At 33.0% G+C, this 27,182-nt stretch overlaps 2 protein-coding genes across 4 annotated transcripts; both read left to right on the top strand.

Annotated features, from left to right (window-relative positions):
• The first annotated feature begins 2,454 nt into the window (after positions 1-2,454).
• LOC105037471 (uncharacterized) lies at positions 2,455-4,636 on the top strand. The gene is made up of 2 exons (XM_073253658.1): positions 2,455-2,930; positions 3,044-4,636. Exons 1-2 carry the CDS (start codon positions 2,769-2,771, stop codon positions 4,082-4,084), a joined length of 1,203 nt encoding a protein of 400 aa, XP_073109759.1. The 5' UTR covers positions 2,455-2,768; the 3' UTR covers positions 4,085-4,636.
• A 4,010-nt stretch (positions 4,637-8,646) lies between these two features.
• LOC140856434 (probable LRR receptor-like serine/threonine-protein kinase At3g47570) lies at positions 8,647-14,665 on the top strand. 3 transcript variants are annotated; one of them, XM_073253657.1, is made up of 4 exons: positions 8,647-12,290; positions 12,425-12,528; positions 12,621-13,898; positions 14,035-14,665. In XM_073253657.1, exons 3-4 carry the CDS (start codon positions 13,175-13,177, stop codon positions 14,403-14,405), a joined length of 1,095 nt encoding a protein of 364 aa, XP_073109758.1. In that variant the 5' UTR covers positions 8,647-12,290; positions 12,425-12,528; positions 12,621-13,174; the 3' UTR covers positions 14,406-14,665. The 3 variants fall into 3 exon arrangements, with proteins under 3 accessions (XP_073109758.1, XP_073109757.1, XP_073109756.1); XM_073253656.1 differs by having other exon boundaries at positions 8,647-12,528; XM_073253655.1 differs by lacking the exons at positions 8,647-12,290; positions 12,425-12,528 and having other exon boundaries at positions 12,538-13,898.
• The last annotated feature ends 12,517 nt before the right edge of the window (positions 14,666-27,182 follow it).

Below are 27,182 nucleotides of genomic sequence, written 5' to 3'. Positions count from 1 at the left end.
TAAAACTTTAAATTTTTTATTTTTTTAAATATTAGAGATGAAAAATTTACGTCATAAATAATTGATGATTTGCGATCATAAAATGATTTATCATCGTAAATAGTTCATTATTTACAATGAATAATTTTTATCATAAATTATCTTTTATTTTTAAATTTTTAAAACATGCTTATTAGCGACAAAAAATATTTTTTCATTGCTAATAATTAAACTATTAGCGATGGATATGCTTTTGTCACAAATAGTTTGTAATTTATTTTAGTTTTTCATTTGATAACTATTTACAACTAAAAAATTTTATTGTAAATAGGTGAGTAGTGGTGACGAAAAATATATTTCATTGCAAATAAACATATTTTTGCAATGTAATATTTTAGTTGCTAATAATTTGTGGCTTTTGAATTTTTAATATATTTAAATTTTTTATGTATTAGCGAGGAATAATTTTCATCATAAATAATTTTTTATTTACGATAAAAATACTATTTTCATCGTCAATACTCCATATTTGCGATGTAATATTTTAGTCGCCAATAATCTATGACTTTTAAATTTTTAATATGTTTAAATTTTTTTATATATTAGCGATGAAAAATATTCATCGTAAATAATTCGCTAGTTGTGATGAAAATATAATTTTTATCATCAATACTTCCATATTTGCGATATAATTTTTTTATCACAAATATTCTATAATTTTTGATTTTTAAAATTTTTTATTTTCCTTCAAATATTCACGATGAAAAATTTTCATCATAAGTAATTAATATTTACGATAAAAAATCAATATTTGTCGCACATACTGATATTATTTATGATAAAAATATGTTCATCATGAATATTTAAAAATATTAAATTAAAATAAATATTTTATTATTTATGATGATTATTTTTGTCACAAATAACTTGTATTTATGATGATATTTTTTTCATCATAAATATTGAGCTATTTATGATAAAAAATATTTACATTGTAAATATTTAATTATTAATGATGAAAATAATTTTTCATCGTTAATGTACTTATTTACCATGAAAATATTTTCGTCATAAATAAATTTATCGTAAAAACTCGCTTTTCTTGTAGTGGCACTATACCTTTTAAGGAGAGGTGCCATGCATATTGTAAAGCTTGAAAAATTATTAAATTTTTATAATAGCATATCTCAATCAGGTATTGTTCAGGCAGGTTATGATCTCTGGAAGTTTTGACATATAATTTGGCTTTCTAGTATGGTGGATCTCATTTTTTGACCCTATACAATCCTTTCCATAATGATCAAAATAGTCCACATCAAGTCTAATGCTCTTCCAATATCAATAGTAAAGTATACAAATTGAAGATCTAACCATACGGATACAAAAATGCATTCTTAGATGGTGTGACGGCCCATATCTAGAGCCTAATATTTTTTTATTTTTAAATTTAAAAATATAATGATAACATTACCATTGTGTAGGGAGAGATGCCAATTAGTTGATATTAGATTGGCTGACTTTGAAACGCATATGTCTAAAAGTATAATAAAATAAATTATAAAAGAAAGGAAAAGACTTTAATTATGATAAATTGTATGGGAAAAGGAAGTTTTCAGTAAGTTTGAGTCCCTCAGGACTTATTTAGTTCACAGAAATTAGAGGATAAAAGTATGATTCATAAGAAGTAGAAAAATATCTCTTATTTGATTAGAAATTTTAAAGGAGAGAAAATGAAAAAAAAGTCTTCCCATAGGCAAAAAAAATCCATGGAGAGATGGGGTTTTGAAATTCTTATAGGATAGAAATTGAAGGTCCTTTTTCTTGAAAATATTATTTTAATACTATATTTTTATATGATATTAATCTAAATATTAATATAATATTAATATAATATTATATTAATATTTATATAAAATCTGAGACTAAAAAGATACTGTTTTATATCTATTTAAGATATAATAAATATTTTACATAATTTTTTTATAAAAATAAATATTTAAATAAATATAAATTATTTTACAATAGATTATGTTATCATGTTCAATTAAATATATCAAAATTATTTTTCTAGAATCAATTTTTGAGGCATAACACCGTCGAGAGAAAAAATTCGTTCTACTGCCAAAATGAGTCCTAAATGAAATGACTAATCCACGAGAAAAAGCTAGAGCCGAAAGGGTAGGTCGATGAAAAGTCAAATTACCCAAAGCAAACGCTAACGAAAAGTTGGGTCGCGAGTCGTCACGAGCGGGAACAGTTACCACTCGTCAACAGCCAAGCATCGATGAAACGTCAACTGATCGCCCGCGTGAAATGCAGGAATACTCACCACTTATCAACAACCAAGCATTAATAACAGTCACATCATTAACGACTAACTGAACGATAGATTTTTTTATATTTTGCACTCATCTCGAAGAGCACGACCTCAAGAAAGGCTGGAAACGGAGTCATGGGAATAGATTTCGGCAAGCGTTGAAGAAAACATGGCTCTGCTTTGTCATAGTTGATGTCTAACTTTCGTGTGGGTCAAGTAAGCAGCATTATAAATTAACAGATAAACAAGGCAGAGACATGAGTTATTCCTACTCCACCTCCAAGCATGCACAGTCCCAACATACTGAAACCAGTGAAGGCTACCCTATGTTTGTTATTTCTCCTATCCTCAGCCCTGCTCGTGTCCTCGACACTGTCAGGAAATGAGACAGACCGGCTGGCCATGCTTGCCATAAAGAATCAGATAACACGCGAAGCCCCTGGAGCTCTGAGCTCATGGAATAACACCATCCATGTCTGCGATTGGGAGGGGGTCTCATGCACCCGCAAGCGACACCCCGGGAGGGTCTCAGCCTTGGAGCTCGTCTCTCATGGCTTGGCAGGTCCTCTCTCTCCTTTCATTGGCAACCTCAGCTTTCTTCGAAGAATCGACTTATCAGACAACAGACTCTACGGTGAGATCCCGCCGGAGATCGGTCGCTTGCGCCGGCTGCACTTTCTTAATTTGAGCTTCAATTCATTTGAAGAGGTAATCCCTGTGAACTTTACGTACTGTTTGGACCTTCAGGTCCTCAGCCTGAGCTACAACCAACTAGCGGGGACGATACCTGATGAGATCAGCAACCTATCCAAGCTTAAAATTCTGTCAGTAGCTGGAAACAACATCACAGGAGTCATCCCACCCTGGGTTGGTAATCTTTCACATCTGTCGGAGCTGTCTGTAGGGACGAATAATCTGGGGGGAGGCATCCCAGAAGAACTCAGCCGCCTTGCTCGTCTAGAAGTCTTGGGTCTGGAAGATAATATGCTCTTAGGTATCATCCCTGCATCTCTTTACAATCTTTCATCCTTGCAAGTCTTGTCTGCTGAAGCAAACCAGCTGCAGGGGAGCCTACCATCCGACATCGGCATAAGACTTCCAGATCTCCGATCCATTTATCTTGGTTCAAACAAACTTGGAGGACCAATTCCAGCTTCACTATCTAATGCCTCAAGACTTTCGATTATCAATATCCCAGATAACGCGTTTACCGGGTTCATGCCTACTGATCTTGGAAGATTGAAATATCTATCCGAACTGTTTCTAGACAGGAATCGAATTGAAGCAGACAATGTCCATGGTTGGGAATTCCTTACTTCTCTGAAAAATTGCAGTTATTTAAAAAGATTAGTTATGCTTGACAACAAACTAGGAGGTGTATTGCCTACTTCAATAGCAAACCTCTCCACACAACTTGAATATCTAGTGATGGCTTCTAACCAAATATCAGGGAGTATTCCATCTGGGATCAAAAACCTGGTCAATCTAAAGGCACTAGGAATGTTTGAAAATCTCCTAACAGGTACCATTCCGGAAGGGGTCGGAAATCTTAGGCAGTTACGTCGTTTAGGCTTATTTAACAACAGATTTACAGGTTTTATTCCATCCTCCCTTGGCAACCTAACTCAGTTGATCACTCTCGATTTATATGTCAATGGCTTACAAGGACCCATACCTCCGAGCCTTGGAAACCTCCGGCAGCTACAAGTATTAGACCTTTCTCAAAATAATCTCAGTGGTAATGTGATAACCCAGCCAGCCCAAACGAAAAAAAAAAAAAACAGATAACAGGGGAGAAGACTCCCGAAGGGAGTCTTCTTCCTCCTCTCGTCGGCTCCCAATCAGAGTCGGAGATGAGTTCCCTCCAGCTCTATTTAAGGAGGAGAACCCTCCTCTCTCCTCTCATCGAGAAATCCCGAGGCAAAACGGCGGCAATCGCCAGAAATTTTTCACGGAGACCCGTCACTGTGCCGTCCAATTTCTCACCGGAAAAGCTTCGCCGGCGACGGAGGTAAGCCTCCTCCTCTTCCTCTCTTCTCCCCCTTCCTTCCCGTGCCGATGTGCACGCTCGCCGGCGACCGGAGTTGCCGGATTTTGTTGCGGAAGAATCTTCTTTTTGCCATTTTTCCGTTGCCGGTGGTCACCGTCGACCACTGGTTTGGCCGCCCCTTGCTGCCGGAACGTCTCCTCTCCTGCCGATGGTCGTCCCACGCCGGCTGCGCCGCCGGCCGGCCACCCAACGAGGGGACCGTAAGGTCCCCTGTTTCAGCCCAAAACAAGTCCACGGGAGAAGAAGAAAAGAAGAAGAAGAAGAAGGAAAAGAAAAAGAAAAAGAAAAGAAGAAGGAAAAGAAAAGAAAAAGAAAAGAAAAAGAAGAAAAAAAAAAAAAAAGAAAAAGAAAGAAGAAAAATATATAATAATAAATAATAATATAATAATAATAAATAGGATTTTCTCTCCTCTCTCTTCCATGAAGAAAAAGAAAAAAAAAAGAAGAAAAAAACAAAAAGAAAAGAAAAGAAAAGAAAAATTATTAAATTAATTAATAAATAATGATAAATAATAAAATATGAGAAAGAGAGTTTCTCTCTCTTCCTTCTCTCTCTTCAGCCTGAACTAGTATTTTCTCTCTCTAGAATCCTTTCTCTAGATTATTTCTCTCTCCTAAGATTTTTAGAATTTTGAGAAGTATGATGATGAATTTAAATGATTCTCGTAATGGATTTTTGATCTGTGATCGTCGGACGATATACCGACATCCACTTTGATCAGATCGGGTATTTTTAGATTTTATTTCTCATGATCTTATTGAATTATTCACATGATAATTTCAGCATGATTTGAACTGATCGATCAGAATTTGTTGAATCATATTGTCTGAAGAATTCAAGATGAGTTTTCTCTCTCTAAAATTTTCTCTCTCTAAAATATTCTCTCTCTTGATTGATTCTCTCTCTAAAAAAAGGTTAGTGAATGAAGAAATTTCTTTTAGTAAGTCTGATTTGATTCTAATGAAGAACCCTGATCCATGATTGTCAGACAGCGTACTGGCACCCACCTTAATTAGACCATGAATCTTTAGATTTGATCATCCACGATTTTGATCTAGCCATGATTTATTTTGATCATGTTGATTTCACCAATCGAGATATTGGATCAATCGTAATGTTGGATTGTGTCACCTGATCAATTCGAATTGTACCTCATGAATTCTCTCTCCTCTGATTTTCTCTCTCCACTTGATTTTATGAAATCGATGAAGAAATCTTGGTCCTATCACTTCGAATCCGATTTGATCTGATAGTCAAACTTTGGATCGTTTAGGTCCTAATTAGATTTTGATTAGATGAAATTAGATGATCGGATCCAATCTAAACCGTTGAAATATGGTATTCGTATTCTTTCTAATTATTGAAATTGATTCTGTATAGGATTGTGGATGTTTGATCATGGGATATCGCGATATGATCTACGAATAAAATTTTTGAAAGAAAATTTATAGAATTATGTGGATTTATTGGAATGCGTTCGAGGTAAGTAATGTTTCACTTTTTCTAGATTTATCGGCAAATTATAATGTATTCTTCTGACATGATTTGTGAAATGATGTATGAATTGGTTGAATGATATTTTATTATGAAAATATCTTATTTGAAATGTTATGATGAAGCATGATTGAACATATTGATTTCATGATGCATTATATTGATTGATTTCGATACTACATGATTATATGTTTTATTATCGAAATTAGAATATAAAACATGATTTATGAAGAATTATGATATAAGAAACAATAAGAATTGACAACCTGACTATGTAAAGGACCCTGCCAATGGGGGCATGTATGTTGGCAATTGATTGTCCTGAGGGTTTATGTCGCCAGCGAGACCAGCGACATGTCGCCAGAGAGACCAGCGACAAACCGCCAGCGAGACCAGCGGTTCCAAAGGACATGGCTGCCAGATGATTCACAGCCTACCGCAAGCAGATACGCGGTATTATGACCCTGCCACAGAGAAAATGTGATCATAGCTCATGGTTGACGAAAAGAAATTGAAGAACAAAAGAAATTGAAATCCTGAAAGAAACTTGAAATTTTGAAAAAGAAATGAATTTGGCATGAATTATATTGCATAATTGAAATTGATTTTGAATTGATGAACTCTATATGCTTATTTTCTATAAATGATTATTTACTTATATGCCTGATAAAATCTGTTGAGAAGTGATCGTTGCTTACTGGGCTGTCTAGCTCATTACCTCTTATTTTACTATTTTTACAGATGTTGAGGAATTAAGATGATACAAGATATGAATAGAAGAGTGATCAGAAGCAGAATCTTCGTACTTTTATTTTAGGTTGAAAGGCTTATTGAATTTGATGCAAAGCCTTTGAATTGTTGTTGAATTTATTGAGATATTAAAGAAAAAAAAATTTAGGTCATTATATTTTAGATTTTAATTGTTGACTAATTATTCCGCTGTTGTTTTAGGATAGTATGATAAGATGCCTTGCATGCTTATGGGAAGAGTTTTCTATGAGTATGCGGCGGTTGCCATGACCCTCGATTCAAAATCTCGGGTCGGGGGCGTGACAATTATAGTGGTATCAGAGCATAAGTGGATGAATTATGAAACATAGAATTAGATATAGAATGGGTGTAAGTGGATAGACACTAGGGACATTATAGTGTAGATCTTTGATGATTGTAGTGGGAGAAATATTTAAAATTTTTGATTAAATATTGAGATTATGTATAAAAAGATCGCAAGAGATTATGACATATGGAGTTTAAAATATGATGGATAATCTGTAGATCATGATATGATTAGTTAGATCTTGATCGAAAGTAATCACAAAAGGATTGACATAAAATTTTATTGTGCATTATGGTTATTCAAGTGAATCGTAAGTTCAAATTCGATGTGAGAATAATACTATGATATTACTTCTAGTTGAGAAGTTGACTATTATTGACAAGATAAAGATTTGATAATAAAATGTTGTTTCAGGATGGACTAAGAAAAATCTTTTATGATGCTTGATTGGAATATTTATCGAAATTGAATTTGGTATGTGGATTATATATAAAGTGGCATATTATGATGAATACATATTTGAGGATATTGCAAAGAAACCTACGTCTTATTGATGAAATTGATTTTGAGATTATAGGATATTCATCATACTGGAAGCTTTAATCATCATCCTTAGATCTAAATAATGGATCTTATTATGTCTCTTGGAGACTACATGATGTGTATGAAATTTTAATTTAAAGACTTCGTATCTAAGTTGATCAAGAGATTTTCTGATATTATTGTTGAGGTTGTTAATGAAAAATTGATATCTTCAGATTAAGATAAAAGATCTGATTTATATTTATTTCAGACTAAGGGATCCATGTGAATTTTATAATTTAAAAATTTTGGATTTAGGAATTGATATGGAGTTCCTTTGCTTTTGTTAATGAGGTCCCTAATTGAAACTACCATTAAATGGAGATTTGATTTTTTTTTTAAGCTTATATGATTGTTATGAAAGGATATTTGATAGATATTGAAGATCCTGATGATAGAAATTTTAAAAAAAAATAATGATTTGAAGTTCTTATATATTAAGATTATGTCCAAATTTGGTGAAGCATCGAAGGATTTTTTTTTTCTTCATTAATTTGACTTATAAAGATTTTGATTTGGAAATTATCAAATTGAATTGATATGAGAATTAAGATTTGATTCATATTGATTATAGTAAATCTATATGATGGTTTAAATATGATATTGGACTCAAGGGTTAATCAAGATTATTGTACACCAGTAAAAGTATGAATGAAAATCGAAAGTTAATATTTGACTTCAATTGAAATTTAAAATTTTAGATCTTTTCTATTGATAAGGTAAAGAAATAATTTGATCAAACTTTTTGATGAACCTAAGAAATTTTGATTGTTAGATCAGAGTGCGCAGCGGAAGCATGGTAATCTGGATTACTTTGAGTAAGTCAGGAATGTTGATTCTTTGAGTCAAAGAATTATGATAGATGATATTGTTTGATACAAAAAAATTTATTGATATTAGAAAGAATAATATTTTATTTGAGTTATTTTGGATATCCTAATGTGATTTTTTTTAAAAAGTAGTGCTTCCACCTACTATGCTACAAAAAAAAAATATTTAGCATCATAATTCTAGGATGAGTGGATCTTTGATTTTTGATTTTAGATTTAGAATATTTAGAAAAAAATTTTCTCTATTCTAAAATTGAATTTTATAATTTTTATTTATTAGGAAGAATTTGAGATCGTTTATCGGATGATGATTTTGATCTTAGATTATTATACTCAAATATTTATCTCCAGGGTATAATAAAATTTGAAGTTTGAATTCTTTTGATCATTTTTATTTTTCTGACTGAATAGAAAAGATTGAGGTTATCTATTGATATTGACGATTGTTCTACAAAAGATAGATTGGAGTTATTTATAATTTAGTTTGATAATGAATCGATGAATTAAGAGTTGTTAATGTTTAGATAAAGAAAATTGATATACTTACTTAGAATAGAGACATTGATTTTGGTTATAAGAAAAAATATAGTTTTGATTTAGATCAATTTTTGAGTTATTGATTTTTATTATGGAATGACTTAATGATAAAAATCTGCTTCAAGAATTAGAATATTTAAGAGTTTGAGGGTTTGAGTAAAAAAATTTCGATGACTAGAAATAGTGATATTGATTCAATCAACAATGGTGATATTGATCTTTATGAAATGACTCAATGATGAAGTTGTATCGAGAATTAAAATATCAAAAATTCGAGAATGAGATTGAAATGATAAATCTTCAACCTTTGAAAGTACTAATAAAAGAAAATATTTTTGAATTTTGATTGATTAGGATGTCATCAAATGATTCATAAAAGTATATTTTCGTATCTTATGATGGATTGAAATTAAGAGTGATTAATATTTTTTAAAAAATAAATAAATAAATAAATGAATGATGATGAATGAAGTTCTTATGCAAGAATAGAGACATTGACCTTTTTCTATTCACAAGAGATAGATTTGATTTTAATTTGAGTCGTGAGATATTGAACATGATTTTTATAAGAAATGAGATCATAAATTCGAAATCTTGAAACATTAAAAATCTTTGAGATGTTGATTTTGATAAATAAGAAAATGAATGGTTCCATTTTAGATCGATGTTTGATGTACCGACTTTTTTCTTATGAAATGAATTAAGAATGAATTTATATCAAGAATTAGAATATTGAAATATTTGAGGATGAGATTCAAGTAAGAAAATATGAAGACTCAAGCAAAAAAAATTTTGAGGACGAAATTTCTTTTAGAGGGGAAGAATGTGATAACCCAGCCAGCCCAAATGAAAAAAAAAAAAACAGATAACAGGGGAGAAGACTCCCGAAGGGAGTCTTCTTCCTCCTCTCGTCGGCTACCAATCAGAGTCAGAGATGAGTTTCCTCCGGCTCTATTTAAGGAGGAGAACCCTCCTCTCTCTTCTCATCGAGAAATTTCGAGGCAAAACGGCGGCAATCGTCGGAAATTCTTCACGGAGACCCGTCGCTGTGCCATCCAATTTTTCGTCGAAAAAGCTTCGCCGGCGACGGAGGTAAGCCTCCTCCTCTTCCTCTCTTCTCCCCCTTCCTTCCCGTGCCGATGTGCACGCTCGCCGGCGATCGGAGTCGCCGGATTTTGTTGCGGAAGAATCTTCTTTTTGCCATTTTTTCGTTGCCGGTGGTCACCGTCGACCACCGGTTTGGCTGCCCCTTGCCACCGGAACGTCTCCTCTCCTGCCGATGGTCGTCCCACGCCGGCTGTGCCGCCGGCCGGCCACCCAACGAGGGGACCGTGAGGTCCCCTGTTTCAGCCCAAAACAAGTCCACGGGAGAAGAAGAAAAGAAGAAGAAGAAGAAGAAGGAAAAGAAAAAGAAAAAGAAAAGAAGAAGGAAAAGAAAAGAAAAAGAAAAGAAAAAGAAGAAAAAGAAAAAAAAAAGAAAGAAGAAAAATAAAATAATAATAATATAATAATAATAAATAGGATTTTCTCTCCTCTCTCTTCCATGAAGAAAAAGAAAAAAAAAGAAGAAAAAAAAAAAGAAAAGAAAAGAAAAATTATTAAATTAATTAATAAATAATGATATAAATAATAAAATATGAGAAAGAGAGTTTCTCTCTCTTCCCTCTCTCTTTCAGCCTGAACTAGTATTTTCTCTCTCTAAAATCTTCTCTCTAGGTTATTTCTCTCTCCTAAGATTTTTAGAATTTTGAGAAGTATGATGATGAATTTAAATGATTCTCATAATAAATTTTTGATCTGTGATCGTCGGACGATACACCGACATCCACTTTGATCAGATCAGGTATTTTTAGATTTTATTTCTCATGATCTTATTGAATTATTCACATGATAATTTTAGCATGATTTGATCTGATCGATCAAAATTTGTTGAATCATATTATCTGAAAAATTCAAGATGAGTTTTTTCTCTCTAAAATTTTCTCTCTCTAGAATTTTCTCTCTCTAAAATATTCTCTCTCTTGATTGATTCTCTCTCTAAAAAAAGGTTAGTGAATGAAAAAATTTTTTTAGTAAGTCTGATCTGATTCTAATGAAGAACCCTGATCTATGATTGTCAGACAGCGTATTGGCACCCACCTTAATTAGACCATGAATCTTTAGATTTGATCATCCATGATTCCGATCTAGCCATGATTTATTTTGATCATGTTGATTTCACCAATTGAGATATTGGATCAATCGTAATGTTGGATTGTGTCACCTGATCAATTCGAATTGTACCTCATGAATTCTCTCTCCTCTGATTTTCTCTCTCCACTTGATTTTATGAAATCGATGAAGAAACCTTGGTCCTATCACTTCGAATCCAATTTGATCTGATAGTCAAACTTTGGATCGTTTAGGTCTTAATTAGATTTTGATTAGATGAAATTAGATGATCGGATCCAATCTAAACCGTTGAAATATGGTATTCGTATTCTTTCTAATTATTGAAATTGATTCTGTATAGGATTATGGATGTTTGATCATGGGATATCGCGATATGATCTACGAATAGAATTTTTGGAGGAAAATTTATAGAATTATGTGGATTTATTGGAATGCGTTCGAGGTAAGTAATGTTTCACTTTTTCTAGATTTATCGGCAAATTATAATGTATTCTTCTGACATGATTTGTGAAACGATGTATGAATTGGATGAATGGTATTTTGTTATGAAAATATCTTATTTGAAATGTTATGATGAAGCATGATTGAACATATTGATTTCATGATGCATTATATTGATTGATTTCGATACTACATGATTATATGTTTTATTATCGAAATTAGAATATGAAACATGATTTATGAAGAATTATGATATAAGAAACAATAAGAATTGACAACCTGACTATGTAAAGGACCCTGCCAATGGGGGCATGTATGTTGGCAATTGATTGTCCTGAGGGTTTATGTCGCCAGCGAGACCAGCGACATGTCGCCAGAGAGACCAGCGACAAACCGCCAGCGAGACCAGCGGTTCCAAAGGACATGGCTGCCAGATGATTCGCAGCCTACCGCAAGCAGATACGCGGTATTATGACCCTGCCACAGGGAAAATGTGGTCATAGCTCATGGTTGACGAAAAGAAATTGAAGAACAAAAGAAATTGAAATCCCGAAAGAAACTTGAAATTTCGAAAAAGAAATGAATTTGGCATGAATTATATTGCATAATTGAAATTGATTTCGAATTGATGAACTCTATATGCTTATTTTCTATAAATGATTATTTACTTATATGCCTGATGAAATCTGTTGAGAAGTGATCGTTGCTTACTGGGCTGTCTAGCTCATTACCTCTTATTTTACTATTTTTACAGATGTTGAGGAATTAAGATGATACAAGATATGAATAGAAGAGTGATCAGAAGCAGAATCTTCGTACTTTTATTTTAGGTTGAAAGGCTTTTTGAATTTGATGCAAAGCCTTTGAATTGTTGTTGAATTTATTGAGATATTAAAGAAAAAAAAATTTAGGTCATTATATTTTAGATTTTAATTGTTGACTAATTATTCCGCTGTTGTTTTAGGATAGTATGATAAGATGCCTTGCATGCTTATGGGAAGAGTTTTCTATGAGTATGCGGCGGTTGCCATGACCCTCGATTCAAAATCTCGGATCGGGGCGTGACAGGTAACATACCTAAAGAAATAGTTAGTCTTCCTTTTTTTTGTCAGATTCCATCAACCTATCTAACAATTCATTGGTTGGTCCACTTCCCGAAGAAGTTGGCAGCTTGACAAACCTCAGAACATTTGCCGTCTCAGGGAACAAGTTGTCTGGTAATATTCCAGACGCGATTGGCAAATGTGAAGTCCTTGCATTCTTATTTTTGAACAATAACTTCTTCAATGGAAGCATTCCACCATCTCTTGGTAACATAAAGGGTCTCACAGGATTATTTCTATCATACAATCATCTGACGGGGACCATTCCTTCATCTTTGAGCAGCATCAAGGAGCTTCGAGCACTGGATCTCTCACACAATTACCTTACGGGGTCGATCCCACAATCTCTTGAAGGCTTGAACTTTTCGAGCTACTTAAATTTTGAAGACTCCAATGATGCAGGTCTTAAATACTTGAATGCTTCAAGTGGCTTAAATCTTTCTTTCAACCGTCTTGAGGGGGAAGTGCCTGCCGAGGGAATCTTCAAAAATGCAACTGCAGTCTCCCTTGTAGGCAACGATGGGCTTTGTGGGGGAGTTCCAGAGCTCAACTTACCCAAGTGCCCTGTGAAATCATCTGAAAACAAAAAGCGGTCTCAGCTGCTAAAATTTATGATTCCAATAGTTGTTACAATCATCTTCTTCTTAATACTCTCCAGCTTTGCTGTTCTTTATTGGAAACAGAAACCAAATCAGCAAACTTCATCTGTTCAATTGTTGGAGGATCAAAATTTCAGGGTTTCATATGCAGAGCTGGTTAAGGCAACGAATGGATTCTCTTCTACCAAATTAATTGGCTTGGGAAGATATGGGTCCGTGTATAAAGGGATTATGGATGATGGCAATACAACTGTGGCTATTAAGGTTTTCAACCTTCTGCATCGAAGCGCTTCCAGGAGCTTCATTGCCGAATGCGAAGCTTTGAGAAACATCCGTCACCGTAATCTCATCAAGATACTAACATCCTGCTCGAGCATAGATTTCCAAGGCAATGATTTCAAAGCTCTGGTTTTTGAGTTCATGCCTAATGGGAGTTTAGAGACATGGTTGCATCCCAAACCAGTCGAGGATCTTCATGTGAATAGTCTAAGCTTGAGGAAAAGATTAGATATAGCTGTGGACATTGCTGATGCATTGGATTATCTACATCACAATTGTCAGCCGCCAATTGTTCACTGTGATCTAAAGCCCGGCAATGTTCTACTTGACAATGACATGTGTGCTCATGTTGGGGACTTTGGGTTAGCAAGGTTCCTAAATGAAGGTACCGGCGGACACATTCAGTCCTCAAGCACTACAGTTGGGATAAAGGGTACTATTGGATATGTCGCTCCAGGTAACTTCCTCTTTTAACGTCGTCATCTCTCTCCTCTTTTTTCATAAACTTGCAAGTCTTGAGTTATGTTTCCTTTCCGTTATGTATCTTCTATCTCTATAACATATGTTCAAGCCAAGATATCCATGGATTGCAGAGTATGGGGCAGGTTGTCATGTGTCCACCTCTGGGGATGTGTATAGCTATGGGATTCTTCTACTGGAGATGTTTACAGGAAAAAGTCCGGTTGATGACATGTTTCAGGATGGCCTGAGCCTTTGCAAGTTTGTGGAGATGGCTTTTCCCGATGGAGTCATGGATATTGCTAATCCAGTGTTGATGTTACCGGAACCCAGCAATATTGCTAATAGCCAGCGGAATGGAAGCGATGCAGCATGGAAAATCCAAGAATGCATGCTTAATTTGGTGAAAGTGGGACTTTCATGCGCGAATCAATCATGGAGAGAGCGCATGAGCATGAGGGATGCTGCAACCATGATGCATAGAATTCGAGATGCCTACAATTGATGGTGCTGTTTCTTGAGGGAGATACGGTCATGGGTCTGCAACAATGATCAGCAACCACGAGGCAGACAAGAGTTCAAAATTCTGGAGAAATGCTGTGATCCGGCGGAGCCAATTTTTTAAGCAAATGTAATTCTTTCCTTCACCAAATTTCTGGTACATGATGTCTAGCTAATGCGAGTGACATTATGAAGGCAAGGTTATAATTCTGGGTGTACTACGTGGGAAATAGTAAATCGATAAGAGAGTAATTTTTCCAACTATGTGAAGAATAGCATGTGGTATGCTAGGCCTTTTGGCCCCATTAGTTCTATTTTGTTGTAGGATAAGGAAAACCAATCTTGGCCGTAGAATATTCCCCATGCTCGCCACCATTGGAACCTATTGGTTTATTAGGGATTTTTTATCCATTTACGATTAATTTTAAAAAAATTATCAAAATAATACCGAGCTCAAACTATTCACAAAAATACTGCTCAGAAAAAAGTTGCTCTTTTAAAAGACGACTTTTTTTGCCAACTCACCAACCTGACCGCCAGCTAGGGACCAAGTGGATCAGAGAATGAGTCGTCCTTTGATCCAATCCAATTAGGTACCAAACCAACTAGATTAAATCCTAATCAAAGCATAATTTAATTGAGTCTAATTCCTGATCAAACTAGAAATCAATCACCCTTAACAATTAGGTTATCTTATAATCTAATTGGATCAAACTAAATTGAATCTAATTCGATTAAACTTGAACCAAATTATATTGCTCAATCAAATTGAGCTTAATCAGCAATCTAATTGCTTATCAATCCTCCTTTAATTCACTAACTCTTAGCGAATTAATTCATTGCAACTTTTACATCAGATTAACCATCAATTGTATTGATGATTACATCCTTGAATGATTCTCAATCATCGATCAGTCACTTAATCCGACAGAAACTTTTTTTGAGTGTGATCTATAGGTTCGAACCTAAGCTGATAGTACAGGAATAAATTTTTAAACTAATCGATATAACCATCTAGAAATGTGATCCGATGTCCGAATAGACTGAATGATTGCAAAGCAACATTCAAGAACCTACTGGTATATGGTTACCATATAATTTGTCCTTTTGATTCGAATGCTCAAAGAGACCTAAGGTTTAATAGTCGATCCTGAAATAGTCACCTACATTGTATTTTAACCTTTCAAATTCATCACATGAATTATCCTGATCAAGATTTTACTAAATTGAAATATAGTGATGCATTAACGCCTATAATCCGGAGGGATCAATCCCATCTTGACTTACACACCAACTTAGCAAGTACTTGACTGTGCTTAGAAATCTTCTATCATTAAATTAAAAATTTAGATAGTCCGATATCAAAGTATAGTGAGTATGCAAGTCATCGGGTGATCTCAGATTGGAGAGACACTTATACCTATACCCTTCGCGAGCTACTTTTAATAGCAGAGTGCTCCATAGTTGGTCACATTTAGTGAGATGTACTCCTCCATCTCACCTGTATGCTATACCAGTATCTCTATACTCTTTGGTTAAGAAGATAACTAATCCACATCGCACACAACGACCTACACTTGATATAGCTATCGTCCTGGTAATAGCATATCGTTTGGTCGTAAATAAATTTAAAAACTAAATGATAAATTCTCCTTTATCAATTTAAAATAGTCCTAAAGACTTCATCACAACACAAAAATTTATTAAAGATGTACACAACTTTATGATGAATAAGCTAAATAATTTTTATTATTGAATAATTTATGTACAATTACAAAATGAGTACAACCATTAATAGACTGATGATTGGTTTTGAAATACAATTCCCAACCATCCCTCGTAGTAGTGATCTCCTGAATCATCTTTGCAGTTTTTTCTTTAAGCAATGGTATAGCCTCTAAAATGTATCTCTGTATCTCAATACAAACTACATCAACAATCCTCATGGAGACTCACTCTACTAGTGAATCTTCATCTAGTCTATCGAATGGTCGATCTGATCTCTTTGGATGATCGTTTGGAGAACATGAAGCCATCTATGTCTACTGGTGTCTCCTCTAATCTAATGTCTTTGATAGGTATTGTTGTAGGAGACTCATCCTTCTTGAATTGGGTTTGGGTAGGTCAAGAGATCTAAAAGAACACTAAATTTCTTAGCACAATCTCCTGATTTCTTATCCAATTAAAATTCTTTCTTTCTCCAGAAACTCAAAGATTTTTTCAATGCTTGGTCCTTCTTTTATGCATAGGAGAATGACTTGGAGTAGCCCTAAATTTTTGAATTTCTGCATAGAACTTCATCTTTCTTTGGATGAATTGCATCTTGGGTGCTATTGGAGACAAGGATCACAAGAATAGGATAGAAATGGAGAGGGAAGGTTCAATTTTGATGGGAGAAGAGTTTGAAAGGGATTACAGCTCGAGAAACATGGGAACAGAATGATAGAGCCTTAGGACATTTTCAATTAAAAGATCCATCCCAGACATAGGGATTAAAAGACAATCAAATCAATGATCAAGAATGATTTTCAAATCAATTTGGGAGATCCTGAATTAATTAATTGAGAGGTTATAATCAATCAAATCAAATAAGATTAAGTCAAGAGAAAACAAGATAAAGGCTTTAAAGGTTAGGTTCATAAATATTAAGCTAAGATGCAATACAAATCATCAAGTACATGATCTTTTATGAATAGTTGGCTTATCTTGAAGTTCTTAGATCATGCAATTTTTGATAAATTTTGATAATTAGGCATCTTATGGGAATGATAAATTTTACTTTGTAAGATTTTCACACATATAGTTTCATATGCAATCAAGCTTATTTTAATTTAGGTTTCTTAAATAATAATATGATATGAGGAGTTAAAAAAGCATGCTAAATTTAGAGTAAAAAAAAAACTTATGCTTATAATAGTTAAAATGATACATAAATGACAGCATGTTGATTTTAAAATTAAAGTAAAATTAGTATATCAAAATATTCAAGTTATAGAGTATGATCATTACAAACATTGATAAGTCATTTAGATCAATCAATTATGCTAAATAATTATAACAATCTATGATGGTATAATGAGAGAAATGCTTAACTTTTACCAAACATCATTATCCATCCATTGTAAGTCTAATGCATCCATCCTTTAAGAGTTTGATCCTTTCATGCCATTGGATGCTTAGTATATCTATAAAATCATTTTCTAAGCTTTGGTACCCAAGCTATCTTGGATCTATTAGAGTTAGTACTCATGGTACCTTTTAGAACCCAATTTTTTTTAACCAAAGTGTGATCATTTTTATTGACATTACATTCAAAAATTTTATGGCTTATTTTATTGTATTTAAATCAAGTAATAGAATAATTTTCATATGAAGCTCTAGTAAATATATTTTTAATAAATTTTTATTTTCTTAGAGAATTATAATGAATTTCAATTTTATTGAAAATAACTTTTTAATTATTCAAAATCAATTGAAGCTTATGTGAACTAAATATAAATTTTTCAATCATAGGCTTCAAAGTTTCAATCTCTTTTCTTAGTTTGGTATTTTCTTTCATAAGAAATTTTTTAGATTTCACATGATTTTCTTTTTCTTCAATTGAAGAGTTTTTTTTTTTTCAAATGATCTTCTTTTTCAATCAAGAGCTTATTCTTTTCTTCAGTTAAAATCAAATTTAATTTCTTAAGCCCTTTATTTTTCAGTCTTAACTTTGTGAAATCATTCATTAATTTATGAAAGGCTTTGAATAGTTTATCAAATATAAATTCGAAAGAGTTTTCAATATTAATCTCATCATTGTGAGCCATGAGGTAAAGATTAGCAATACATTCTTCCTCATCTGAACTAGAAATATCACTATCTCCCCAAATACCTAATATTGCACTCTTTTTGGTCCTTTTAGGATTTTTTTTGAGTAGGAGGCAATCCATCTTGTAATATCTCTGCTTGTTGCATTTGTAGCATATGATATTTCTTTCTTCTTCTTTTCAACATCTTTCTTTTGATGTATATTCAACTCATGTGTCATAGATGAACCGATTAATTTTTTCAATAACAGCTTGTTAAGATCTTTCGCTTCTTGTATGGCTGTCACTTTGACTTTCTATGTCTTTGATAAATATCTTAAAACCTTACAAATAAGCTCATTATTAGTATATGTTTTGTCAAGACCATTCAAAATATTAATAATACCTATACATCTGGAAAACATATCAGAAATTGGCTCATATTATTCTATTTTGAATAATTTATATTTATGAATAAGCAAATTAATTTTAGATTCTTTAATTTGACTTATTTCTTCATGAATAATTTCTAATTTATCTCAAATTTTTTTTTGTAGATATATAAATAGATATTTCATTGAATTTATGCATATCTAAGGAGTAATATAGAATATTAATGATCGCTGCATTTAGTTGAGCCATCATTTTATCATACTCATCCCAATCCTCTTACGATTTGGAGAGAGATATTTTGTTAACCACAATTGTGGGGTTATGTGGTCCATTAGTTATGACTTTTCATATGTCATAATCTAAAGCTTATATGAAAATTCTCATATGTGCCTTCCAAAAAATATAATTAGTACCATTAAATAGTGGTGGTATAGATATAGATCGACCTTAAGCAAACAAGGAACCAACCGAGGTTGTCATGATCTTTGGCTCGAGACCATTAGGTCAATAATAAATATTAAAGCATCCATTTTGATACCAATTATTGTCCAAAAAGATAGCAACCCAAGAGTGGGGGGAGGGGGCGCGATTCTTTCAAAAATTTCAACTAAATTAGTATCTAAACAATTATATGCTTCAAATTAATCTAACATGAGTGATTGTGAGTTATATGCAATGAGCTGTAGTAGAATTAAGATATAAAGGAAGCAATATAAGACTTGAAATAATGCAAAGCAAAAATTAAAAGCAAAGTAAAGCAAGTAAGGAAAGCCATAACACCAATATACAATTTTATAATAGTTCGGTGCAACTCTACACCTATGTCTACTCTCAAACTCTCCTTGAAAATTTTACTATAATCTTCCTAATTACAACATGTTTGTTTTACCTAAGATCACAAATAAATTTAGTTGATTTTTTAAAATCACCAACCAAAACTTATACGCAAATTATTTTTTAGATTTACAATCAATCCAGTTGATTTTACATGCTCAATAACCAAAATCTTATAAGTCTAATTCTAGATTTGGATGGGCCTAACTTAAGTTTTTTTCATTCCAAAAAAACTCGAAAAAAAATAAGATACCAGATAGAAAGTTTAAGCATAAAATAAAAAATATAAAATAAACTTTTTTGAAGTCCAAAGAAGTTGTTGTTGGATTGCTCAAAACATGCTTCAACTTCTCTTCTTGATGCTTGAGAGGATGTGGAAGTTGATGAAAATAAATACACTTGAATGCCTTTGAAATCTGTATTCAAATCCTTCTCTTTTTTTCTTTTTAAAGATATACAATAAAGCTCTAACAAAAAAAAATATTTCTCTCTTTTTTTTTCCTTTCTCTTAATTTTTCTAGTGAGTTTTCCTCCTTTGGGATGCCTTTGTAGCTTCAATCAATACTAAAGAATCTCTAATAGCTATTTAAAGCTATTGGAGAGTGATTAATGGGCATTTAATTTATCAAAAATGGACTAGAAAACTAGCAGTTATAGGTATTAGGATTTCAGAGGTCGATCCTGTTAGGAAACGAATAGGCTTGTATACACAGATTTTAAAATAATTTTGAAATGACAGCGGAAGTAGATCTAAGTTACACCCTTTAACTCCATGTGCAATAGATCAAATCTATTAACTATTCATGTCTGGATCTATGATATGCATATAATTTAAAAATAAAATAAAATAATATTGAGATTGGATCTCAATACTTTTACATGAGTCATACTACACTGCAGCTGATGATTGTGGATCTAAATGATTCCTCTAGCCGCGCACATGCCTGGCCTCCACAGGTATCCATATAAGGACTTGTTCCGATCAGAGGTGAGTGTCTTCATCGGGGTGCTAGCTCTTTTGTAGAAGACTCCTTTTTGATGGCTGAAGTAGTTTCTTCTCAAATCTCGTAGACTCTCTTGAGATGGAGAAGAAGAGGAGGAAGAGGAAAGAGGAAGAAGAGAGGAGGCTCAATTTCAAGAAAACAGTTTTCTTATTTTTCTTCATAAAAAAAACCATTGGGCCCAACTATTGGAGACTTTTATAAGGGACATAGGAATTAGGGTTAGAAGGAGGGGCGCCAAAAATCTTGCACGCCACATCACATGGGGTGCACCAAGAATAAGAGTAGCATGAGAAATCAAATCTGATTTCTCATATTGCTTCTTTCTCAATGCACAAAAGAAGAGTGGATAGGCACCACCAAATTTTTCTACAATGTCTTGATTTGTTTCCATCCTTATCCATATCCTTTCATTTGAATCAAATTCAAATTTGAAAAGGATAACTCAAGAAGAAACCACCTTCCCTTCTTATCATTATCTTTTGATTTGAATCGAATTCAAATTAAGAAAGAGATGAGGTGATGACTCACCATGAGTAACCACCCCACCATTATCCACGCCCCTCTCTCTCATGTAGAAACAATTCACACCAAGATTCTCAATGCAAAAATATTTTTTTCATGAGATGCTTGGGCATGGATCACATGGCATGCGTAGGGGGAGAGAATCCCAGGATTTTGGGACTCTAAGTTTTTTATTTTGATTTAAACCAAATTTGATTTGGTTTGATCTAAATAGAGGAAGGAACCTAATCAAATTAGAAATTTAATCTCCTCAATAAATTTCTAATCTAATTAGGAATTAACTAAATCTAAGTCCTGATCAAAACAAAAATTAGTCTCTCTCGCATTAGGTTTGATCCAATTAAATCCAATCCAAGTCAAACTGAATCCAATTCAATTAGACTTGATCCAAATCTCATTGCTTAATCAAATTAAGCCATTTAGTAATTCAATTATTAATTAATTTTTTTATAATTCACTAACACTTAGTGAATTACTTAATTATAACTTTTGTTTAAGAATAATTATCAATCAAATTGATGATTTTATCCTTCAACGATTCATAATCATCAATTAACCATTTGATCGAACAAGAACTTCTTTTATGTGTGACCCTATAGATTCTATTTTGACTGGTATGAGATATATTGTGATCTCCATCATAATATCATCGAAACTCCTTTCGATAGGTTGGAATAATTTTAACTCTACCCTTCGAGGGTCATCAATCATCAAAATGATGCTCGATAGATCTCACAATCCATCAGTAAACACCTAGCAGTATATAGTGACAACCCAGCAGAATAAAAGTAATCAATCTCTAGGTGGAATTATCGTGTATTTTGGTTCTTCTGTCATGAGTCCTGATAAGATGCAAGTCAAGAAAAACTCATCAAATTCATTTGTCTATCATATGTCAGATTCAATCGACTTGAATCGATGTGAAACCTTATGAAAACTTGTTTCTATCATTCACCTATCATGGCCATAAATTTTAGGACTTAATCTTTTGAATTGCATAGGACTTCTCCCTATTTATCAGAGTCAACAAATCTCATCTAGGTGCACACCCTATTCCTACAATGGACTTACTGTAGTCAATATACACAGCAACGTTCGAAATGACTAGATAATCAAGTGATTGTACAATCAAATTACAGCAACCTCACTATGAGCAGTCAAGGTATCGTAGGTTAAAAAACTATCTACACTACTGTAATTTTGAGTAAGTCACTAACGAATGGATAGCCATCTTAGTAATTTCTCATATTGATCATACTCAGTACTTTTGATCTCTATCAAGCACCTGCACTCTTGCTCTAGTATCCTTACACTATTGACTCAAGACTCATCTACCCATGAAGGAAAGCAATCTATGCACCGATCTATACTGATCAGTCATCATCTTCATAACGATCTATCGATCGGAAGTATTTAGAAATTAACTACTAACGATACGTGCCTCAAATTTTTAACTCTTGAGAATACGTATCATCATCTGTTAATTCCTCAGATGATCATAAACATAATTAAAACATAACATGAAAAAAATAATCTAAATTTTATTTAATTTAAAATTCAATTACAAAGTTACGCCTCTAGAATGTATAAATGTGTCAGTCAATCTGACTTCTAGAGTATACATCTAATAAACCTCCACTTTACCTAAAGTTAATTGGCCATAAACCTAAGCTCCATCTTCTCAAGGTGAGATTCAGTCTTCTATTGGCTCAACGGCTTGGTTAGTAGATGAGCCACATTTTCTATAGAGTCAACTCTTTACATCTCGATGAACTTCTTCTCGAGATATTCATGAATCAGATGGAACCATCGAGCCATGAAAACAATCATGAAAATTAATAAATTATTTCGATAATCAGGCCTATATGTAATTTGTTGGAAATTATGTCTCAAAATTAATCGTCAGCCTGTTGATGGTTATGCTAAATAATATAAATATATACAAATTGATAAATTAAAAAAATTATTATTTGACTTTTTCATCATAAAGAAGTGTATATCTTCTTAATGAACTCTAATGTTATAATGAAGTCTTTAGAACTATCCTAATCGATATAGGAGGATGTATCGTTTGATCTTTAAAATAAATTCACGATCAAATGATATGCTATTACTAGGACAATAATATTTATCGAGTGTAGATCATTGTGTATCATATGCATTGGTTGTCCTCATAATCAAGAGGTATGGAGATACTGGTATGGCATATAAGTGAGATGTAGGAGTATATCTCATTGAATGTGACCAACTACTGAGCACTCTGTTGTCAAGAGAAGCTCGTGAAGGATATGGGTATAAGTATCCCTCCGATCTGAGATCACTACGGTGACTTGCAAACAACTCACTGTGCTTTGATGCTGGACTATCTAAATTTTTAATTCAGTGATGAAAGATTTTTGGATACAATTAAGTACTTGCAAAGTCGATGTTGAGTCAAGATAAAATTGATCCCTCTGAATAAGTAGGAGTTAATACATCAGTGTATTTCAATTTAGTAAAATCTTAGTCAGGATAATCTATGTGATGGATTTGAAAGATTGAAACACAATGTAGTTGACTATTCCAAGATTTGACAGCTAAACCCCAGATCATCTTGAGCATTATGGTCAAAAAGATGAATTATGTGGTAACCATATGCCAATAGGTTCATGAATGATGCTTTGTAATCTTTCGACCTCCGAATATCAGGTATCATTGCTAGATGGTTATTTTGATTGGTATAGGAAGGTCGTTCCTGTACTATTGGCTTAGAATCGAATCTATAGGATCACACTCAAAAAAAATTTCTGACTGATCATGTGGTTGATCAACGATTGAGAATCGTTTGAGAGTTTAATCATTAATTTGATTGATGATTAATCTTGTGCAAAAGTTATAATTAATTAATTTATTAATTATTAATAAATTATAAAAGAATTGATTAGTAATTAGATTACTAATTAATTTAGTTTGATTGAGTATTGAAGTTTGGATTAAATCCAATTGAATTGGATTCAATTTGATTTGACCCGATTAGGTTATGAGATGACCTAATCGCTAAGGATGTTCAATTCCTGATTCAAGCTCGGTTGATTTCTAATTTGATTGAGATTTAATCAAGATCATTTATTAACTAATTAGATTAGATAATTTAATTGGGTCTAACTTAATTTGGTTTAGTCAAAAATCTAATTAGATAAGAATATAAATTCGAATTTGAGTTGAACAACTCCTTGCACCACCCTACTTGCACACATCTCTTCTTCACACGTGAAAATAGTTTTCACATGGAATTTTTATGTGCCCAAAAGTGGTGTGATGCCTTCTTCTGATCCTCTTTGGATTAGAATTTTGTTGGTTCAAGTTTGAGTTCAAATTGATTTGAAATCAAACTTAAACCTAAAGTCCCAGATTGGAGGGACTCTTCCTTGCCGCCGACCACCTTTTCTCATCATGCCAAAATGGTTTTTGTGTGAACATTTTTGCACCAATCTAAGATTTGTCACCCACCTTTCTGAGTCCCTTAGATGTGGATTGAGTTTGGTTCAAAATAGAGTTCAAATCTGATTTGAATTCGTGATAAGATCAAACCCTATTTGAACCTAAACCAAAATGTTCAAAGTCTATCCTTATCTTGATGGGATGCCACCTTAAGAAGGGGTGCTTTTGTGTGCCCCATCATATTACTTTTGGTGTGATAGAACCTCAAGGTTTAGGCATGAAAAATCTGAGAGAGGGGTGGGCATCTGTGCGTAAGAAAATGAGGAAGAAAGTTCCTCTTTGGGCGTGAGATCTAAGGTGGGCTTCTAGAGTTTCTTAGTTCCAACTTTGTGAGAGAAAAATAAAAAAGAGTTTTATTCTTCTTCTTTTACATCATTTTCTCCTTGAAAAGCTCCATCTTCTAATCTGGAGGTATCCATTCAATCTGAAGAAAGGAGTCTCCATCAGCCAACTGGAGTTTTCATCATGAGCTAGCACTCCCGGGAAGGATGATTTGTTTGGAGCTTCGAGTGGACTATTTGTAGAGGTCGGATGCACTGTATGGATACTCGATATCAGAAGGAATCTCCTACTGTATTTATCACTAGTGGTGATCATTGATCCATGATCAGATAATGAGTTCTGAACTCATCGGATCAGATCTAACCATTAGATCTAATTCAGGCATCAATACGATCGATGCAGTCTTTTATATTAAATCAAATTTTTATATATATTATTTTTATATTATAGATCCTTAAAATGGTAGTTTAGATCTGATCTAAAGTATGTTTAGAAGATTAAAAAGTTTAATCTACTCCTTCCACTATAAAAATTTAAAAAATATATATAATTTGAACTACTTGTTTCCCAACAATGGTATTAGAGCTTTGGTTTCTTATGACATGAATTTTCTGCATAAATCTGATATTGATCTGATTTTAATTATTTAGATTAGATCTAAATAATTAAACTAATATCCAAGTAGTATAGAATTGGATTGGGTAGATCACCATTGCTGTCCCTTCATAGGAGAAATCAAGGTTTCACGACCTTCTTTACCCATTCGATGGCATGTAGGGGTGCTACACGATTATTTTCCATGAAGATGAATAATAAAAAAAATTTAAAATTTTATTTTAGATCTAAAATAATGTATCTTAGACTAAAATTAAGATTTTGATCATTGGATAATTATTTATAAAAATATTTTATAAAATTAAAAAATATTTTTAAATATCAAACTCCAATCCATGTCAGTTTAAAACTTAATTGAGAATTAAGTGATCTAGATTTGAGAATAAAAGATCTAAGACATCAATTTCATAATTTATAGGTTAATGGATTAGCTCGAGTCAAGTCCATTTAATTAGGTTAGACCTAAGGTTAAAAATTATTGATAATGGATCATATTAGTAATTGATCAAATCTAATTAAAAGTTAATTCTTATTGGGTCAATTTTTTCTCTTGATCAATTTTCAATAGTTGTAGTTGGTTAAGTCCATGTCCTTGATTAGACCAAGGTGGATATTGATCGTAGCTCCATGATCAAATCCAAGTCTATAAGTCGATCAAATTGAAACTGTTTAACCAGTTGGTGTCTAAGATAAGTTTGGCAGTCTTGATCGGTGGTCATTAATTTGGAGGTAATCACATAGATTGAGTCTGTGATGAGTTAATGGTATATCTTTTTCATCGATCTCACTTATCTGACCAATATGATCAATCATATTTTGATTAAATTACTTAATGATTAGGCTTGACCCATGCTAACTAGAAAATAAGTATGACTGATTTAGGTGCCCCTAATTCAACTTATCTTGAGTCTTATCGTGACTTGATGAAGTCAATGGAAAGATTTATGACTAGTTAGGTGGACCAGATTGAACCTAATCTTCTTTAGTCTGACTTGGTGAAGTTAGTGGGAGGATTAAAAATAACTGATCAAATCTTTTCTCATCTATTAATTTAATTAATTAAATCTTCTAAAATTATTAGATCCTTAAAAATGAAATATTTATGGAGATAACTAGATCATAGCCTTCCATTAAGTTGGATGATAATGGGTCCAATAGTTAGATGATCATTGAACAGCCCAAAGGCCTAGTACTCATCTGCTATTGAAATTATCATTCATAATATGATGACTCAGTCGAGTCTATCTTATGGGTGATCAGGATGACCGATCAAAGTTAGACTAGATCATTTGTAGTTAGATTCTTGAGTATGATCATGTTAATAGTTGGACCTAACCAGACCTTTCAGTGGAGGCCAAAGCCTACTATTAGGATCCTGGGGTAAAATTAATTACTAAAAATTATTTGATCAAATAATTGGTTAAGAACCTACCTATAGGATGCATCTGGGTGAGCTAACTAAAGTCAGGCTCATGTACAACTGTGTGGATTCTAGTACCTGCTAAAGAATTAGGATAATTTCTCGAATTGAAGGTATACACTATCAATTTATTTAAAATAGTAGGAGAACCTTTAGACTAAAGTCTATATCTTTAGGCTTAATCGATTCATATACTAATTAGATTTTGATTTTTTTTTTGTAGTTATGGCCACCAACTTATCGCTCCGATCGCTGTTAGACAGTGATAAATTAAGAGGATCCAATTTCGATAGCTGGTATTGAAAATTAAAAATAATCTTAAAGTATGAGAGGATCTTGTACATGCTAACAGATCCTACACTTGAGGAGTCCACTCCTAACGCTTGCGGTGTAATTCGAGACACTTACCTAAAGTGGCTCAATGACCGCATCACAGTACGTTG

The sequence above is a fragment of the Elaeis guineensis genome, chromosome 3, assembly GCF_000442705.2.
Source record: "Elaeis guineensis isolate ETL-2024a chromosome 3, EG11, whole genome shotgun sequence".
Taxonomy (NCBI): Eukaryota; Viridiplantae; Streptophyta; class Magnoliopsida; order Arecales; family Arecaceae; genus Elaeis; species Elaeis guineensis.
The sequence above is the reverse complement of the archived record's forward strand: the minus strand, read 5'-3'. Positions and strand labels throughout refer to the sequence as shown.